Source organism: Lipophrys pholis, assembly GCF_963383615.2.
Source record: "Lipophrys pholis genome assembly, chromosome: 21".
In the NCBI taxonomy this organism is placed as follows: domain Eukaryota; kingdom Metazoa; phylum Chordata; class Actinopteri; order Blenniiformes; family Blenniidae; genus Lipophrys; species Lipophrys pholis.
This window is the reverse complement of record NC_137649.1, coordinates 9,033,880-9,054,266: the sequence shown is the minus strand read 5'-3', so window position 1 is coordinate 9,054,266 and position 20,387 is coordinate 9,033,880. Positions and strand designations below refer to the sequence as shown.

At 42.3% G+C, this 20,387-nt stretch overlaps 2 protein-coding genes across 5 annotated transcripts; both read left to right on the top strand.

Annotated features, from left to right (window-relative positions):
• Positions 1–468: 468 nt before the first annotated feature.
• On the top strand, positions 469–7,871 carry fdft1 (farnesyl-diphosphate farnesyltransferase 1). Of its 3 annotated transcripts, none has more exons than XM_080491275.1 (8): positions 469–708; positions 2,529–2,626; positions 4,115–4,298; positions 4,450–4,578; positions 4,846–5,037; positions 5,712–5,888; positions 6,467–6,619; positions 6,708–7,871. In XM_080491275.1, exons 1-8 carry the CDS (start codon positions 610–612, stop codon positions 6,933–6,935), a joined length of 1,260 nt encoding a protein of 419 aa, XP_080347401.1. In that variant the 5' UTR covers positions 469–609; the 3' UTR covers positions 6,936–7,871. The 3 variants fall into 3 exon arrangements, with proteins under 3 accessions (XP_080347401.1, XP_080347402.1, XP_080347400.1); XM_080491276.1 differs by having other exon boundaries at positions 522–708; positions 4,115–4,377; positions 6,708–7,864; XM_080491274.1 differs by lacking the exon at positions 469–708 and having other exon boundaries at positions 1,972–2,626.
• A 322-nt stretch (positions 7,872–8,193) lies between these two features.
• ctsbb (cathepsin Bb) lies at positions 8,194–12,683 on the top strand. 2 transcript variants are annotated; one of them, XM_080490493.1, is made up of 10 exons: positions 8,194–8,235; positions 8,710–8,841; positions 8,933–9,018; positions 9,147–9,261; positions 9,481–9,596; positions 11,195–11,280; positions 11,363–11,503; positions 11,595–11,711; positions 12,105–12,233; positions 12,361–12,683. In XM_080490493.1, the coding sequence occupies exons 2-10, from the start codon at positions 8,719–8,721 to the stop codon at positions 12,435–12,437; spliced, it is 990 nt and encodes a 329-aa protein (XP_080346619.1). In that variant the 5' UTR covers positions 8,194–8,235; positions 8,710–8,718; the 3' UTR covers positions 12,438–12,683. The 2 variants fall into 2 exon arrangements, with proteins under 2 accessions (XP_080346619.1, XP_080346620.1); XM_080490494.1 differs by having other exon boundaries at positions 8,718–8,841; positions 12,361–12,672.
• The last annotated feature ends 7,704 nt before the right edge of the window (positions 12,684–20,387 follow it).

Below are 20,387 nucleotides of genomic sequence, written 5' to 3'. Positions count from 1 at the left end.
AACATAATACTTTGCTATTGCTACTTGTTTATGAAGAATGCCACTTCATTTTCTTTATGTACATGAATGTGTACTGGTTTGCTCCGGTGACTCTCAATGGGGTGAATTAAAAAAAACATTTTAATGCGATTTTAATATGTTTTCTTCATGAAACAGAAATACTACAATAAAATATGTTGACCAATGAATGAATGCATTTGAAGTAAAGTAACATATTTTTTATGAAACAAATCCAGACTATTCAAGCTAAACAGTATCAGATGACATTTGATGAGGGTGTGGATACAGTCTGGTGAGCAGACTAAACAGGTAACAGGGATTATTATCAATTCATTTCAATGAACAGGTATGGTTTCCCTTTCGGCTAACCATCGGACCAATCAGAGGCCGAGGCGGGGCATCACACCAGACGCTCTGATCGTTGATTGGCCACTGCGCACTAAGCCCATGACGAGCCAGCCAATCAGAAGCGTCAGTCGATCTGACGAGCTTCATGGTGTCGTTGCTGCCGCCGCCGCTGCATCTCAGGGACTCACAGTGTTGATGGCGAGCATCTTGTCCGGTATTTACATCAGTTTATGAAAACAGCAACTGGTCAGCTAAAGCAGCATGGACATCCTGAAGTCACTGGGCCACCCGGAGGAGATACTGAACCTCTTTAAGTTCAAGATGGGGGGATGCAGAGCCGTCATGCCGAAGTTGGATTATGTAAGTAACATCTCTCTTCGACAGCGGGCATAAAGTGAATGAACAGGCATGTCCGGGACTGTAGCCGCAAACACACGGGATGCCTGGCTGCGTCTGCCTCTTGGAGCATGTATACACATGATGTTCCATCTCCTGCATCACCGCAGTGAAACAACCGCACAGGCCTGCCAATATCTGCACGCGCTTCCTGTACACGATCTGAAATACAGTGAAGTGGCTCGTATGGTGCGCAGCTTTGCACCTTGGAAACTCAGTCAGCTAATTGGACTTGGGCAAATTAGATCTGTGCTCTATGTTGGCTCACACACATACACACACACACACTAGCAGAGATGACCATTGACTTGGGATTTGCGTTACATAATGAGCTTGGAGGGATGTGCGCATGTTTGAGGGTTAATCCTCCTGTTTTAACACCAATGTGACCTGCAGACACAGAGACTACACAGCCCCCTGCGAGGCTGTGGATTTATAGTGTGAATTAATAAAGTACTGACTGCTGAAGATATTGTTGGATAGGACATATTCTCAGATCAGGATCACGAGACCTCTAAACAAACTTTAGATAGAACTTTAATGTGTGCTGTGATTAGTCCTTACTTGGATGAAGAGTCGACACAGGCAACATTTGGTTAGATCATTTCCAGAAGTGAACAAGGTCAATTGATGCTATTGAGTTCAAATATGATTTTTTTTTTCTTTTACAAGGCATTTAACAATGTTGTGATTCAATTCACTTACTTTACAGTAAGTTCGGTTAGTTGTGAAATTAGTAAATTAAATTATTATACATAATCCCATACAATTTGGCTCTCTGTGAAGAGAAACGTTTTGTGGCTGCCACTATGATGAAACTAGCCCCTCTCTACTATCATACATACAAATATCACAACAATTGTTTAAGGTTTAATACAAAACAATTTGGGATTATTCATTATTAAAAACCTTTCTAACATGTTGCTGTATTGAAAAATGAAGCGCTCTGTTGTTCTTCCTGCAGTCTGCCAGTAGGTGTCAGCATACTTCCTCAAACTCAGGACTTGTTTTTTTTCTTCTTCGTGCATTCATTTCCTTCTTTGTTTCACGCTCATAAGAAGTTTGTTTCGCATGTTTTTCTACTGCCTGCACGAAGCAAACGTGTTTCCTCAATCGGTTCGGTGTAAATATGCCGAGTAGTCTGCTGCATTACACAACCACGTGTGCGTTTAGTTTTTTCTCTATTTGCTCATGGCTCCCCTCCTTGGTGTAACTCACACATTCTTTACCTTGGGTGAGATTAGCACATTGGCTGTGAAAGAAACATTCGAGTGGTGATAACGGATTAGGAAACCTGCAGCTGCCGTTGTTTTGGGGGGGTGAGAGGTTGGACGTAGCGTGCGTGATCACAACAGCAGATCTACAAAAGCTGTGCACGGTCCCCGCTCGCACACGCGCAGGGATTACACCGCTTACAGATCCGAGGAGCGCTCGTTTTAACTCCCAGCAACGACCTCCAAAAAGATTCTCACCTCGCTCGACCTCTACATGGACTACACGTTTCAAACTTCCCCACCAGGCGTGGCGTCGCAATGGATAGTGTTATTTAAGAGCTTGCGGGACGGGTTTTTCGTATGGCCGGAGCTTGCTGCAAGTGTCCGGCGTCTCTGTCCGTGTTCAAGCGCTCTCTCTCGGTGGCTCGTTGCGGCTCCGCTCCCCGCTGCTCCCTCCTGCAGAGCTGGAGGCTCGGGGAGCGGGCCTTGCAGGAGGCCGCCCGCCCCTCCAGCGTCCTCAGACCCGCAGGCTTCTACCGACCGACGTCCTTCTTGTGTGTCTCCTGCCAGGAGTCCATGAGCGCGAGTCTGCGGACCTGCTACCTGTACCTGAACCAGACCAGCCGCAGCTTCGCAGCAGTCATCCAGGCGCTGGACGGGGAGCTGAGGTGAGCAGGGGTGTGTCTGCAGGCATGTTTTCCTCTGCAGGACTGGAACTTCTCGCCTCTACAAAAACAACTTGTGCACGAATGCAAATGCGTTTGGGGTGTTTTACTACCACACTACGGGGTTTAAACCCCAAATAGTTTCACCAATAAGCTTCTGTGCCGTTTTACAAAGACCACATGTCTCTGGAAGTGCATGCGCAGTGACCTTCATGTACCAGGGTTGTGCAACAACAATGTAAACAATGTAACCTCACTTAGCCCACATTGCACTCCACCTATTGTGGAGTGTTATTGTGTGTTATTATTATTATTATTGTCATTAACATTATTTTGTCACTCCCTTATGTAGGATTTAAACTCAACTTAAACGGCATGGATAAGAGTCCACATCAATACTGTTAAAACATCAGAAGAGGAGATATTCTTTTAGTCTGTAAACCAACCTACAGCCCTCAAAAGTGGCTCCCTGAACCTTGCACTAAATTATATCTAAATAAACCTTTTATCTTGTTTTCGTTTTACCTATGCAGACAAAGTCGATTTCAAAATGGACTTTTGACTCTTGGTTAAAAGAGACTCATCTAAAATGGGGAAATGGAGCTAAAACCACAAGAAAAAGGGGGAAACCTGCTAAAACAGCTTTAAAAAAAACCTCTGAAATGACAAGGATTTCTAAAAGAAAAAGGAAATTATAAATGGTTGGGGGGAAAAAACTCAAAACTAGTTAAAAAGGAGCTTAAACAGCTAAAATGTCAAAATTGTCTTAAGAAATGCTGAACGAGAAGGATGAAATAAAATCAGATACCAAAGCAGATGTAAATGTAATGAAATGTTTACCATGCTAAACTGTAATTGCAACTTCATAAATGCAACATAAAACAGTTTATGCTAATATATCAAAATTATATATGAAACTTGAAGAACTGTGTTAGTCTCATTTTAAAGGTACATGATATTTTCCAGTTTTAGTTCAATTTGATTTGGTGGAAAGTGACAAAAACAACATCCTAACCCTAACCCGGCATCAAGACACTTACATGATACTTTAAATTTACTCAGAAAGGCTTATAATGTTAGTTTATTCAAAGCATTCCTTCTCTGTATGGTTAAAAAAAAATCAGTTGTATAATAAAACAAAGTCTTTCTATAACAAATGGATTGCTTTCCATTATTTCCAATATTGTCATATTACAGTAGAGTGAAAACACAGATCACGTAATGAAACCATCGCAGAAGGTTGTTGGTGTGGTTAACGTGTGGTGACCCACTGCAGAAATCCATACCCCTCGTACGTCCGAGGCTCCCACAGCTTTATTTAACCGCAGTATTTAGGTCAGAAAGGACAGCGGTTTGTAAAAATGCACCTGTAGTGGGTGTGTCTTCACTCGGTATGTCCGCCGTCAGAGAGAATCCTCCACATATAGACTAACCTGTGACACACATCCTGCATTTTGTCTGATCTCCACTTTTGTTCCCCTGATCATCCAGACATGCAGTTTGTATTTTCTATCTGGTGCTCCGCGCCCTGGACACAGTGGAGGATGACATGAGTATCCCGCTGGATAAGAAGGTGCCCATGCTGAATGACTTCCACACGTACCTGTACCAGGACGAGTGGTGCTTCACCGAGAGCCAGGAGAAAGATCGCCAGGTCCTGGAGGATTTCCCAACGGTCAGTGTTCCCGCTCGTTTGCATGTCGACGGACCAACAGGAGGATGACCTGAGGACTATTCCATTTGGATTGGGAAATGTAAATAACGTCACTCACATCAAGGCCGTGCTAATCAGAGGCCATCGTCTTTATGCGTCTTTTGACTTCCAGATATCCGTTGAATTCAGAAACCTCGCTCAGGAATACAGAGACGTCATCTCAGATATTTGCCACAGGATGGGAGTGGGGATGGCGGAGTTTCTGGAGAAGAAAGTGGGCTCCATGAAGGAGTGGGACCTGGTAAATACACTGCTTAAGATCCGACTCATACAAATATGAGTTTGAACGACTTTTCTGTCATTTTTCATTGTTTTGTATGTGGAGTTTTCATCTTTTACTTTATTTATGTTAATAAAAACTCACAATCGTGTTTTTCATCACAGATATCTTTCCAAACATTGTGAAAAACTGAACCAGTAGATTAGGCACGTCTCCTGACTGTATTGTACAGGTGTATGTTTAGCGATATGATTAGAACTGAATGCTTTTTCTTTCCATTGTTTGCAGTATTGTCACTACGTCGCTGGTCTGGTCGGCATCGGCCTGTCTCAGCTCTTCTCTGCGTCCCAGCTGGAGGATCCGGAGGTGGGACGGGACACCGAGCTGGCAAACTCTATGGGTCTGTTCCTCCAGAAGACCAATATCATTCGAGATTATTTAGAAGACACGCAAGAGGGACGTGCCTTCTGGCCTCAAGAGGTATTTTGTCAGTTTGCATTTCACTGTTCTTAATGATTTACACAACGAACTGGATTGTGAAGCTCATGCCAATACAAAAGGGAGTTTTTAAAACATCCCGCATTGCTGGGAATATTCGGACGGTCGGGCCAGAAATCACGGCTCCATCCTGCTTTGTATCAGCGGTTCAGGCTAGTTGGTGGAGGATATTCTCATGGCACAATTTGAGCCGGTTACTGTCAAGTATCACAGTCCATTTGAGTATTGCCAACCGTTTCCATCCCGTGATGACGGAACTGTCTGTCTTCTTATTGCTACTTCCAGCAGGAAAACACATCATGTCACAAAGCTCCGAGCAGCCCAAACTGGTCCCCTGCACATGACTGACTCAACTGTAGTCCAGTGTTCTTGCCATTCTCCAGAAAACAAGCAGTACATCGCTTATAAGACAATTTAACGAGACATTGGCATTCTAATTATGAAGATCTAAGAAAACAACCCTGTAGCTAATAATGTGGATGTGGAGTGTAAAAAAATGGAAGCCATTGCAGGTTGTGTTGAAGATGATTCCAGCTCTCGGCATAAACAAAACTAACAAACAATGAAAGACCTTTGTTCTGTATGTAGTGTATTAGTATGCTGTGAAAAAAACAAAAAAGAGTTGCACTACATGTGATGTTACATTGGCTTTGCAGGCTTGGAGCCAGTTTGCGGCTCGCCTGGAGGATTTGGCCGACCCCGAAAAGCTGGATTCGGCTCTGTCCTGCCTCAACCTGCTGGTCACAGATGCCCTGCATCATGTCCCGGACGTTATCACCTACCTGTCCCGCCTGCGCAACCAGAGCGTCTTCAATTTCTGTGCCATTCCACAGGTGAACACTGTTTCTGTGGTTACCCCACAAATAACATGATTTATTATGATATATATGTAATATATTATTTAATAGGAGGCAGTAGTTGTTGTTTTTTTTGCTTGAAACATGAATATAAACTTAAGTAGAATCAGCTTCATAATCATTATACAACCGGTGATGCGTCAGTGTGAAATAACCAGTTTCTATATGGTTTCAATTGGAATCGGATTTGTTGCCTGATTTTGGTCGTGCAATAACGCCCAAGTTTGATCATTTTGTTGTATTTCTGGTTCTAACAAGATAGAAGAAAATATAAGCGTCAAATGAAAAATGTGACATGTCACAGTATTTTGCATCAAGATTTGACATCAAATAAATGATCAATATGAACTAAACCAATAGAAACATTTGAATTACTCATTGGTTAAATGTTGTTTTGCCGTCATTCTACTGGTCTGCTGTCACATCTCCCTGTCTTTCTATATTTAGCCAGCAAATGGCGCCAATTGAGACCAAACTTGAACCAATGAGTTTGACACACCGACTTCAAAAGATCCCACCTGATGTGATGTTGATGTCATTCCTCTTTTGACCAGGTGATGGCGATAGCGACACTATCATCATGCTACAACAACCCCATGGTGTTTCAGGGCGTGGTGAAGATCAGAAAGGGCCAGGCCGTCACCCTGATGATGGAAGCCACCAACATGAGCGCTGTTCAGACCATCATCGCTCAGTACAACCAGGAGGTGGGCCTGTTTCCTCCCTCGGTACCCTCTTTGTGGTTCCCGCCGCCACCTTAACGACTCGCCGTTGTTTTCACTCTCCCCTCTGCAGATTTTACAGAAGGTTTCCCTCACTGACCCGTCGCGGGACAAGACCCTGCACATCCTGGCTGTGATCCGAGAGAAGTCCGCCGTGTCGCCGTCGACCCTCCCCTCAAGGACGCACCACCTGTCTCCCATGTACCTGTCCGCCGCCATGCTGCTCGCCGCTCTCAGCTGGCAGTACCTCAGCACTACTGCAGCACAGGCGCAGGGCACCGGTGACATGCATGGACAGTGAACCAATTTACTCATCCATCCACAAGCCTGGAATCTAAAGAAGCCCCCCCCCCGGAGGACTGACTACGAATTTTCTGAAGCAATTCTTTCCCACTTTGCCATTTTGTTGCAGCTGCCACACAACGATGAACTTATCTAGATGATGGTGGGGCTCTGCAGCAGTGTTTCTTTAGGCTGTATGATTTCATTTTATTTTTTCATAGTCCATCCTGTGTCTGATGAACTGTTTACACAAAGTATTTTGTGGTTATATTCACCAGCATTAACAGACACACTGAAATAATCCCATTTTTTTGTTGTTTGTTTGCAATTTGATATTTCTTTTTTTTTTTTTTTTTTTCTCATTTGTTTTTTTTCCTTAATCTTTTGACCCACTGTTTTAAATATTCTTTTTGAATATTTCAAGACAAACGCAACACACATTTCTCAACTGTTGAAGTGTGGCAGAACACAACATTGCCCCATTTAGGAAATTTGGGGAACACAACCACAAAAAACCTCCTTCTAATTTATGTTTAACTGATTCTAAGACATTAAATTTTCCTGTTAAATAAAAGCTAACTTTATGTTTCCCTTGTATTCCACCCTTGTTTCTGCTTTCACTCTTAAACAAGCTTTATTTCACCCCTTTAATTTTCAATGCATTGTCTTTTAAACATCGAGGAAAATAACTGTGCAATATCAAGGTAGTTTTATCACACACAGACTGTTTAATGGAAGAAAAAAGAAAGATATAGAAAATGGGATTTCAGATGCATTTTGATATTTTGATTGATACTGCTAGCAAAGTGTCCTTAACGCAGCTTTGGTGAGTAGAAAGGCCGGTGCAGAGTTACCTTGTACAGAACCAAAGGAGAGCTACAAACATTGCTATGTAATGTGACAATTTGATTTGTATATATTTGGACAAATAAAGAGGTGAATGAATTCAGTCATGTTTCTTTCTCTCTTTTTTTTTTTTTTTATAAACAGGATGCTCTGAAAGATTGCTGACTTAGCTTATTTTACTACCTAAGTTTAAAGTTCATATACTGGTATAGTTTGTAGCTGGAGTACGCGCTCAGTTCAGACACTTAAAAAAGATAGATAAACATAACAATTCACATTATGCTATTTTCAAATGTGCTTTTTCAGAAGTTTACCTGTCAACCTTTGGAAAGTCACATGAGATGTTTACTGGTTATACATTTATGACACAGGACATGTGATTGCACTTGTGTGCCTTTATAAAAGGAGCAGAGATTTTGTCAAGTGAGACAGAAGACTTGCACCAAAGGACGTCTAGTGAAACAGCGGCGCAGGTAAAACACGTACATTACATTACTTTTGTTTGTTTGGCCTGCGGGGAGTTCACGTTTGTCTTAGTGGCTCCTGGATAAACTAGAGTACAGTTTGGCGTAATAGCATATACATCTGTAGTATTTGCTGAATGGCATAGTGAAAATACCAGATTAAGAAAGGGAAAGCAAAGCTGTCACACTGAAGCCTCTTTGTGTTTGTAATGGTAGAACGTCAGAATATTCTCAATATGATGGATGTATACTTCAAATTCAGTGGAATGTGTAACAACTGTTCTTAAAAGTGCTGTATAAATAAACGTATTATTATTTGTCATTAACTGTAACAGTTTTAAGACCTTTATTCAGTTGTTTGCATTCTCTTCAAATGACCTAAACTGGAGATTTATAATTAAAATAATGGATTTGATAATAATTCTCATAATAAAATAATTTTATTTGTATTTATAGTGAAAGAACTAATTTATCTGATGTCAGTTTTGCAGGATGCGTTCTCTGGTTGTCCTCTGTGCCGCGGTGACGCTCCATGTCACCTGGGCGCACCGTCATCCGTCTCCTCTCTCGTCGGAGATGATCAACTTCATCAACAAAGCCAACACCACCTGGGCGGTGAGGTCACTTATGCAGTCATTCAATAGGTTTTCAATTCAATGGTAATTGTTGACAAGCTGTTGAGATTCTAACATTCCCTTTGCTGCAGGCCGGACACAACTTCGACAATGTTGACGCCAGCTATGTGAGATCACTGTGTGGGACCATACTGAACGGGCCCCGGCTGCCCGAGGTGTAAGTTTAAGTGTGTGTGGGTGTGTGTGTGTCTGTGTGTTTTACAGTCCCTCACATGTGCAAACCAGCTGACAGTCAGGAGGTTTATTTTCTCTGCGCTGTTTTAATGAGCTTCCATCTTTGTTTAGGGTTCATAATGTTGAAGGCATAAAGCTCCCAGACAGCTTTGATGCACGACAGGAGTGGCCAAACTGTCCCACGATCCAACAGATCAGAGACCAGGGCTCCTGTGGATCCTGCTGGGTGAGACAGATAGAAAGATATGCTACTGACACTGTGTGCGTGTGCGTGCGTGTGCGTGTGCATATACTTCATTTTTGTCATTCGACAGCACAAAAAATCGAAAATAAGTCACAGGGGCGTAAGTCTATGGAGGTGACCACAAAATTATTTCACACATTAATTTTAACAGCAGATGCCACGTTTTTAAATATCGGATCTTCCTAATCTACTTTCCCACAGGCCTTCGGGGCAGCTGAGGCAATGTCGGACAGAATCTGCATCCAGACAAATGGTCAGATCTCTGTCGAGATCTCTGCCGAGGACGTACTCACCTGCTGTGATGAGTGTGGGATGGGGTAACTATCAGAGTTATACTGCATTGTGTGTACCTACACTTCGACCTGTAAAGTTTAGGTGTTGCATCATAGGTTTAGAATAGAATATAATAGAATATAATTTTATTCATATAGCACCTTTCTCAGACATGAGTCACAAGGTGCTTAACAGCACTGAAAACAGAAAAAATTTAATTAATAATTAAACATTTTAATTAAATAAAACAGAGAAAAGATAATTTAAAGTGTAGAAGCAAGAAAAAAGAAAAACATACATGGTTATACAGAAAAGTAAAATTGAGCAACATTGAGCAGCTATAAGACAAAGGCCTGCCTGAATAAAAATGTCTTTAACTGCTTCATAAAAACACCACAGGAGTCAACACATCTCAGCTGACGTGGAAGAGCATTCCACAGCTTTGGTGCAAGAGCTTCATATGCACAATCACCATGGGGTTTTGAGCTTGGTATGTGGAACCGTAAGCAGCATTTGTTGGGCAGACCTAAGCGCTCTATTTGGGGCATATGGGTGAAGGAGGTTGGAAATATAAGACGGTGTTTGGCCATGTAAAAAAAAAAAAGTTAGCACTAATATTTTAAAATGAACACGGAACATTATCGGGAGCCAGTGAAGGGAGGAGAGGACAGGGGTGATGTGGGCTCTCCGGGTTGTTCCTGCTCAAAGATGAGCAGCTGCATTTTTGACGGTGTGAAGGCCGTTTAAAGGTGACTGATTTAAACAGGCAAAAAGGTCGTTACAATAATCGAAACGAGAAGAGATAAAAGCATGTAAAATCATCTCCAGCTCCACCGTGGACACCATTCCTTTACACAAATTTTGTTTGATCTGCTCATGTAGGTCAAGTATTAGTTCTTTACTATAAACGCCACACAAACAGTTAGATGTTTTTCACATGTTTTACAGGGTCCTTCATTACAATTCATTGCAACAGGGTGTTGCCTACTCGTACCAATAAAGCAACCTGAAGTTGAACTTCGACTAAAATTGCTTTGCAGAGATAATAGAATTCTCTCTGTTTGGACAACTAAATCATCCGATATTTCATTTCAGTGCTTTTTTGCTCATACTTTTGAAGTTTCTCAATATACCATGGTTCTGCAACATTTAGGACCACTTAGGTGCCACTTGCCACCAAATAATACATGAACACCAAAACATTTTAAACCCGTAAAACAATGAAAACACATCTTACAATGTTGTATATATAGTTTTGTATTCAGACAAATAATATCTATGAGGTTTCAGAAAACACTGTTCAATTTCTAACTCCTTTTGTAGGTGTGAGCAGTTTTTACTGATTTTTAGCCATTTTGCTTGATATTTATTATTTTCTAATCTTTCTAACAGCTGTCTTAGACTTTTTTTTAAATCTGTTTAAGCCATTGTAGCGGTTTTTAGTTATTTCAGAAGGTTTTGCCTTTTTTTTCTAATGCACTTTACTCGGGATAAAAATCCCTTGAAAAATGAGTCAGGTGTGCAAATAAAAGTGCTAATTCACATATCTTTTTCCAAAAGCTACAGGAAGGGGGGAAATAGAAACATGTGCTGCAGGTTGCAGAAACTTTCAGCAGTCAGTGATGTGTTTGTCTGTTTGCAGTTGTTTTGGCGGCTACCCTGCAGAAGCTTGGAATTACTGGATGAAAAAAGGACTTGTGACAGGAGGCTTATATGGCTCTAACGTGGGTAAGTTTATTGCATGTGACAGCAATATAGTTATTTGGTTGTGAACCCGGAAAGTCTTGACTAAGCAGTTTGTGTGTTGCAGGCTGTCGACCCTACACCATCGCTCCCTGCGAACATCATGTGAATGGAACTCGTCCTCCGTGCCACAGCCAGCAGACTCCAGATTGTGCGCAGCAGTGCATCCAGGGATACACACTGTCTTATCCAAAGGACAAACACTTTGGTAGAGAGGTTTAACATGATTACGCCTTCCAGCCTTCCTGCCACGCCTTGTCTTGTGTGTGACTCTGATCTTCCCCTGATTTCCACCTCAGGTAGGCGTTCGTACAGCATCCCATCCGACCAGCAGCAGATCATGACTGAGCTGTACAAGAATGGCCCAGTGGAGGCAGCTTTCTCTGTTTATGCGGATTTTCTGCAGTATAAGACCGGTGAGACTTAAAGTCTGCAAACTGTATGCACACAGGCTTCTTTTATACACTTTCAAAAATGCAAACAGAAGCTTGCATCGTATTGTATATTGATGGTTAATTCTGCTTAAGTCCATTACCTGCAACCAGCTCATTCTTTGTATTAGCATTGACCTGTATAGTGAGCGCTGACCTGCTTTCTTACTTTGTTAGCTGGTCAGCCAATAAGTCAGTCAGTTACTAAGTTCACATTGTTTAATCTAAAGAGTTCAAGAAATCATAAAGAAACATGAATTCAAAATGTCTTTATAGCTTTTGGCTGTTGGCTTGATGCTGGATATAAACCTCAACTCATGCTTGATTGTGTTACCTACAGGCTTTATTAAGTTGCTGTGGCCTGTGTCCGTTTCCTAGGTGTGTACCAGCATGTGACAGGGGAGATGCTGGGTGGTCATGCCGTTAAGGTTCTGGGCTGGGGGACCGAGGAGGGCACCCCATACTGGCTGGTTGCAAACTCCTGGAACCGTGACTGGGGTGACAAAGGTACAGTATGATGAGGGGCTGACGTGACAGAGCTTGGTGGCACATGGCCACATAGGCTATGTTTTGTGTACGGAGCAGAACAGTATCACATTTGTGTGCAATAATCTCTGTTTCTTTCTCATTTCAGGTTATTTCAAGATCAAACGTGGAAATAATGAATGTGGGATTGAGTCAGAGATGGTGGCAGGAACCCCAAACAACTGAATCTAATGAGTCTCGGCTGCAATCAAATAAATCAATCAAACCTTTATTATGAGAATTGATGGAATCCCCAGTTATGATGTAATAAACAAGTCAATCGTGAATTATTTCTTGGTTGTTTGTCTAAATAACTCACTCATCTTAAACTCCAGATGTGTGTAATCCTCTCTGTAATCCAATAAACTACAGTATTTGACACTTCCACCAATGTCAGCAGTGAAGGAGTTCATTAAATACCAAAAATGTGTTAAGAAGTTTTTACTCCATGTCAATTTCCTGGATGAATGAAAAAGAAAGAAAGAAAGAAAGAAAGAAAGAAAGAAAGAAAGAAAGAAAGAAAGAAAGAAAGAAAGAAAGAAAGAAAGAAAGATTGAGTTTCATTTCGCCGTTATGAAAACGTTGTGGTGATGTCATAACATCGCTTTGTGACATCACAAAGAAGATCAAAGAAGATCCTGGAAGATGCTCTCTCACCTCAAGTCTGCTTGTCCTGCAGACTTGAGGTGATCAAAGTGTTTTTGAGAGCTGCTCAATACAACAAAGCATTTTAGTGAGTTAAACTGCAGAAGTGATTGATCACTGAACATATTGAGCGAACATTTCTCCAATTAGTTTTAACTAAGGGGATACGGGTTCTGCAAAAAAAAAGCTCAAAGCATTTGTGGGAATTGTGTATCACAGGAGTCAAGACATTGCTCATTTAGTCAAGTTGTACGAAGGCCAAACTCAATCGTCTGTGCAACAATGAATAATAAGTCTCAATTTTCATTTATTGACCTGCTGCTGGACAACCAGCCGTGTCCAGATACACTTGACTGGTTGGATGGCTGGAACACAGAAAACCTTCCTGCTCCATCCAATCCTGAGCCAGTCATCCAGCCTCAGTCTTCCAATCATCAGACAGGGCAAAATGTTGGCTGGATGACCACAGAAGCAGCTCCTCAGGTGTTCCAGCCATCAAGTCTCCTGGCGGCTGGTCCAAACACCTGGCAACCAGCTCAGTGCAGTCAGGCTGCAACATTTAACCAGGGACAGGCGGCTGGTCCAAACACCTTGCAACCAGCTCAGTACAGTCAGGGAGCAACCTTTAACCAGGGACACTTGGCTGGTCCAAACACCTGGCAACCAGCTCAGAGCAGTCAGGCTGCAACATTTAACCAGGGACAGGCGGCTGGTCCAAACACCAGGCAACCAGCTCAGTACAGTCAGGGAGCAACCTTTAACCAGGGACAGGCGACTGGTCCAAACACCTGGCAACCAGCTCAGTACAGTCAGGAAGCAACATTTATCCAGGGACAGGCGACTGGTCCAAACACCAGGCAACCAGCTCAGTACAGTCAGGGAGCAACCTTTAACCAGGGACAGGCGGCTGGTCCAAACACCTGGCAACCAGCTCAGTGCAGTCAGGCTGCAACATTTAACCAGGGACAGGCGGCTGGTCTAAACACCTGGCAACCAGCTCAGTACAGTCAGGGAGCAACATTTAACCAGGGACAGGTGGCTGGTCCAAACACCTGGCAACCAGCTCAGTACAGTCAGGGAGCAACATTTAACCAGGGACAGGCGGCTGGTCTAAACACCTGGCAACCAGCTCAGTACAGTCAGGGAGCAACAGTTAACCAGGGACAGGTAAGACACAGGGACAGACATCACCACAATCCTTTTCAATATATTTACAGAGTAGCAAAGAGTAAATCTGCTGATAAACCAATTTATACAATGTCAAAAAGGAAGAACATCCACTATTGAAGGATTCTGTTGATTTTAATTAGTTAGCTGACAGAACAAATTGACGCTTACTGTAAATATTCAGTGACACCATTCTGGTTGTAAAGGTTTAGGCAGAACAACCGTCCCTGCTGGAAACCCAGTAAGATCATAGTTAACCACTCATTGCACAACAATGTCTATACACAGCACACTATAACTTCCATCGTCACATCACTGCTGTAAAGTTACACACATTAAATCCTGCCACTTGGTGAACCGATGATACCCTCACATGTCGTCTCACTCCACATTCTGTTTGTTTACAGTGGACCAATATACCATTGACCAGCCTCCCACCAGACATATTCAATGATCTGCGCATTGTTGGATACATGTGAGTCAATCAGATCCATGTAACTGCAGGTCTCTAGTTCCTGTGTCTTCACTTTCTCATTATTTAAATGCTTGTATGTTTTTGCCTGTGTAGGAATGGAGAGACTGGTGCTGTGGTTCACGCTGCCGCTCCCCCAACTAATGACAACGATTCAAAGTAAGTTTGCTTCCGTTGTTTTTGGCCTGAAAGTTTGTTTCACCTTGATAACAGATTCAATTAATGCACTTGAACCTCGTCATGATGGGCCTTTAAGGAGATGTTCATTTATACTTTTTGTTAATTGATATTTTTATCCTTTCATTTATTTCTTCTTAAATATTCCTTTTTGTTAAAACTGTCATGTGCACTCTCACACTTTGATTTTCTCATTACACTTTTGGGGCGGCATGGCTCGGTTGCAAGAGCTGTTGTCTCCCAATCGGCCTACATGTCGATGTGTCCTTGGGCAAGACACTGAACCCCAAACTGCCTGTGTTACGGGTCCTAAAGCTTGTGAACACAATAACAAAGACACTTTGCGTTCAATGTCTCCCTGGAAAACACAGGTAAATGTTTAAAGGATTGAAGACATGAACCGCTCATTTCCTTCCCAAAAGTTCTTCTGATTTATTCAAAATATATATAAAATAATAAAATCGTTAAACATCAAACTCACAACTCTTGTTCATAACATATGTGTCTGTGCTTGAGTGTCCTTGTGTTTCATTCTCAGCAGGAGAAGCTGTGGCTACATACGTAGCTTAGCACCATCGAGTATGCAGTGAATGAATAATGCAATGTAAAGCGTCCTTGAGTGTCCTGAAAAGCACTATATAAAGCCCATGCATTATTATTATTATTATTCCACTTTTAGAAAGCGAAAGCGTGAGGACGAGCAGGAGAAACAAACGGCGTGCATCAAAAAGCCACCAAATGCCTTCATGCTCTTCCTAAAAGACCAGAGGCACAACGTGGTCACTGAAGTCAACAGGAGTGGGAGTGCACAAGTTAATAAATTCCTGGCAGAGAGAGTAAGTGTCTTATCCCCTCTGTCAGCACTCACCAGGCAGTAACAATGACATTCTTATGATTCTTATATTAACAGGCAGGCTTGTGGTTGAGCATCAGTGTGTTTGATGATACTGTGTTGTCCTTGTTCAACAGTGGAAATCCATGACAGTTGACCAGAAGGCCAAATATCAAGAGCAGGCCAGGAGAGAGGCTGAGCTCCATGCTCAGCGATACCCAGGGTGGAGCAACAGACTCAACTATGTAAGGAAGCAGCGTTTACAAATATCGCTTCAGGTTTACATGACAACACTTAATCTGAACAAGCACGGTAATTATATTTGATCAACTACTGTAAAATTGTTTGTGTTTTGTTTTCAGGGAAGAAACAAAAAGAGGAGGATGACAGATGATGGTCAGACAAAATTGCCAAGTCATGTCATCCAAGGACCAGTGACAGAGACTCCTCCTCACCTCCAGGGAGGAGTGATGGGGGCTCTTCCTCACCTCCAGGGAGGAGTGATGGGGGCTCTTCCTCACCTCCAAGGAGGAGCGATGAAAGCTCCTCCTCACTTCCAGGGAGGAGTGATGAAGGCTCTTCCTCACCTCCAGGGAGGAGTGATGAAAACTCCTCCTCACTTCCAGGGAGGAGTGATGAAGGCTCTTCCTCACCTCCAGGGAGGAGTAATGGGGGCTTTTCCTCACCCCCAGGGAGGAGTGATGGGGGCTCTTCCTCACCCCCAGGGAGGAGTAATGAAGTCTCCTCCTCACTTCCAGAGAGAAGTGACGGAGGCTCCTCACCTCCACACAGAAGTTATGGAGGCTCTTCCTCACCTCCAGGGAGGAGTAATGGAGGCTCCTGACTTCCAGGGAGAAGTGATGGAGGCTCCTGACCTCCAGGGAGAAATGATGGAGGCTCTTTCTCACCTCCAGGGAGAAGTGATGGAGGCTCTTCATCACCTCCAGGGAGAAGTGATGGAGGCTTCTGACCTCCAGGGAGAAATGATGGAGGCACTTCCTCACCTCCAGGGAAGAGTGATGGAGGCTCTTCCTCCCCTCCAGGGAGAAATGATGGAGGCTCTTCCTTACCTCGAGATAGGAGTGACGGTGGCTCCTGATTTCCAGGGAGAAGTGATGGAGGCTTCTGACTTCCAGGGAGAAATGATGGAGGCACTTCCTCACCTCCAGGGAGAAGTGATGGAGGCTCTTACTCCCCTCCAGGGAGAAATGATGGAGGCTCTTCCTTACATCCCGGGAGGAGTGATGGAGGCTCCTCTTCACCTCCAAGAGGGATTAACGGAGGACCTTGATGACCACTGGCCATTAACGAAGAAATTTCACAACAAGTGGGGAATGACGGAGGATGGTGACGACAACTGGCCATTAATGAGGGATCCTGACGTCATGTGGTCATAATAGGCCTCTTCACCTCTTTGTGCCAACAACACAGTCGCTATCCATCAGTTTTTCCAGTCAGACACTCAATAAGTGATGTTAGTTTGTAGTAGGCCTGAGCAATAGACCAAAAAAAAACCCCTTGTGGCACCACATATGCTGTGCAGTGTACGTTTTACATGCCTCGTTTACAATGGCGTACTGGGATGATGCTTGCTCGCTGAGACTCAATGCGGCTGGCCCAAACACCAGGCAACCAGCTCAGTACAGTCAGGGAGCAACCTTTAACCGGGGACAAGCGGCACATTCCAAACTTCATACCAGTCTTGAATCGTGTTGATAGTGTTAGGTATTAGTGAAGGTTTTCTTATATTCATATATATTATCCTACTTCCGTTGAGAGGTCAATTTATTTAGTTTGTTATATATATATATAAAGTAATATTTTAATAATAATAGTAAATTAATCTCTATATCCCCTTGTTTGTTTTCTTGAGGGATTATTTCAGTATTTGTTATTTATTATTTTTGTAGGATTCGGTGAAGCCCGCCTCTCCGCCTATAAATAGGCGGTGTCTAAAGCGTTCGGGGCTGCCCTCTCTCGATGAATCCCGTACTGACACGCAGTCAGGCGGCTTCCTTCTCCGGCTCTTCCGCCTTCGTTGCATGTTTGGGGGTAGCACAGATCCTTTTTCCCTGGTGGGATCGGTGGTCCTGTTTTCATTTTTTGTTTGTCCTGCAACAGTAGGTTGGGGGTTTTGTTTGTTAGATTGGGTGTTGGTACCGACTCCGAAGGCCCTGTACAGGGTTTGCCCGGTACCGCACCTGTTTGTTTGTTTGTGCCAGCCCACCAGGTACTTGTTCTTTTGGAGATTTTGGTAGTTTAGGACACGGGGTGGTTTTGGGGTTTTGTCTGTCGGGTTCTAGTTTGTACATAACCCGCTTGTTTTTCAGGTTCAACATTTATTTTGAATTAAAAACCAACGAGTGAATTAAAAGAAAATTAAATAAAAATTGTAAAAATCCAACTGTTTCCCAGTGTCCTTCCAGATATGTTCCGTCCCTCCTCGGGGTGTAACAATAGGCCAAGTAAAACCAGATATATAATGAAAACTAAACGTGATGTTGTCGGCCGTGCTCGGTGAGCAGTTGGAGTCGTTAAAAAACTTTCTTTTTATCAATTTGTGCACCATTTATGATCAATCACAGTTTCTATGCATTCTAAATACATACATAGATCTATATCTTCAATGTAGCTCTATGATACCCCCTCCCTCGTTGAATCACATGGCGCCCACAACCGGCCAATCGAAAAAAGAAAATGGCAGGCATGTCAGGAAATAATGTTTTATTCACAAACTTAGGATATGTCTGAAAAGTCCCTCCTATCTCCTTATCTATCATCATCCACGGGGTTAAGGAAAGGCGTTAGAAGGCTTCCTAAAGGTGTTAGTGAAAGGCGATCACAGTGTTGTGGCAGTCGGACCTCATATCCACTCATAATATTCATAATAACACGACGACGGCGCAAGTTAGTGACGTCCACCATGGTGGGGGAAAGAACTACAAGTTTCCGAAAATGGACTACAAAAAGCGCGTTTGGGTTTTATATGATTTAAAGTTGTTCAAGGCATATTATTGCTTTGGTAACTTACATGATCTAATTAAATCATGTTCAGTTTCTAATCTTTATGAATTAATACCAAACAATAACACTGTTCTGCATCAACCAATTTAAATCCATGTTCAAAAAAAGGGTTTTTGTTGTGAAAGACTGCACTAAATATTACCTCTAGCATAACATATAAGAAACATCTGTGTTGCACCTTCCAAAGTCTTAATCGCACTTTAAGTGCTTTTTAATCTAAATTCATTCAGGTTTACAGGCTTTTCTGTGTTTCACTCACCACTGAGTCAAGGTATGAGTGGTTTGGTTCTGTATTAGTTCACCTGGTTCAACCAGCACATGTCATCCTGCCCTCACGCTGCTCTAAAGAGTTTAATTTAACATTATGACGATCAACAACTGTTAAATACGTCATCAATCAATATAACTTCACTCAGAAGTTGATTTTTATCTCTTACCCTGCAAAAAGTTGTCCTACATTTACTATGTTGTTTTTTTTTTCCTGTTTCACAAAGGTTTAAGCAGTGCCAGATGAAGCCATGATAGCAATGATTTATACAACCAAGTGAGTATGCAGTTCTTAAGAATTGGAAGAAAAACAGGCCATATCTTTTTTATAACACTGCGGTATAGGCAAGTATCGGTATTGGCAAGTATCGGTATCGCCCGATACTATGCAACCGGGTATCGGTTTTGGGACACAAAATTGGTATCGGAAACACATAAGGCTCCTCCCGACCACCCAGGAGAAGTGATGGATACTCCTGACCTCCAGGGAGGAGTGACGGAGGCTCCTCACCTCCAAGAGGGATTAACACAGGATCCTGATGACCATTGGCTGTATCATGTGTGAAATGCGTTGAATTTTGGGACAACATACAAAGAGAAAACACAATTTGCATGCATTGTATTTGGAAATTTCACTGCTTTGATATTGGTATTGAGCTATCTTTCTTCGAAAAATGTAACTTGCTTTGTTATTAAATAAACTTTTCATAATGTCTCCAATTGGTTTCTGTGCTATAATTTTACTCGTCTGGACCAATAGAATGAAGTTGGTATACATGTTGAACTCAAATCAGCCTGTGCCGTCATTCCTGATAATGACTGGCTCATTATCAGTCTTTCTGCAGAGCTTCATGATGGCACCTTCGGGGAATACTGACATATGGGCTCAGTGTTAGTTTTCTCAATCTGAAGGTTTTCACGTAGAATTCAGGTCAATATTCATTTTTGTTTTCTACTTTAAAACAAGCTTGTTTTATAAACAGGATTGGAAGTTAATAATTACACTCAGATAACAGTAATTAAGTAGTCCTTTTTTCCAAGTTAATAATTGATAAACTGCAATTTGAACCCTGTAATCTACTCAAGTGGTTACAGAGTAACTCAAACAATAATGAATTATATTTTTAAAACATTTTCAGCTCCAGTTTTGGCTTCAATAAATGTATTATTTTAACAGTGGTTCCCTTCTTCATATCAAAATTACATAGTAAATAATATATTTCTTCATTTTGTCAGAGAAATGTGATTTGAATGTAAAATTTCCATTCAAGTAAATTTAACTAAATAACTGAAAATGTACTTAGGTGCTTTTAAATAAATGCACTGAAGGCGCAGGGTGCCCCATCCAAGATGGCGTCGCGCCGCAACGTCAGCTCCAGTAGGCGTTTCCGTTATAGCATTATAAATAAACAAATATACAAATAAACCAACAAATAAATAGTGTTTATGATACGACCCACATGAAATGACATCGGTACAGGACCTCCATGTTTGTTGTCCTACGTCGTGTCACGGTACGTGTGGCATGCATGTGACGATCGGTGTGACGTTT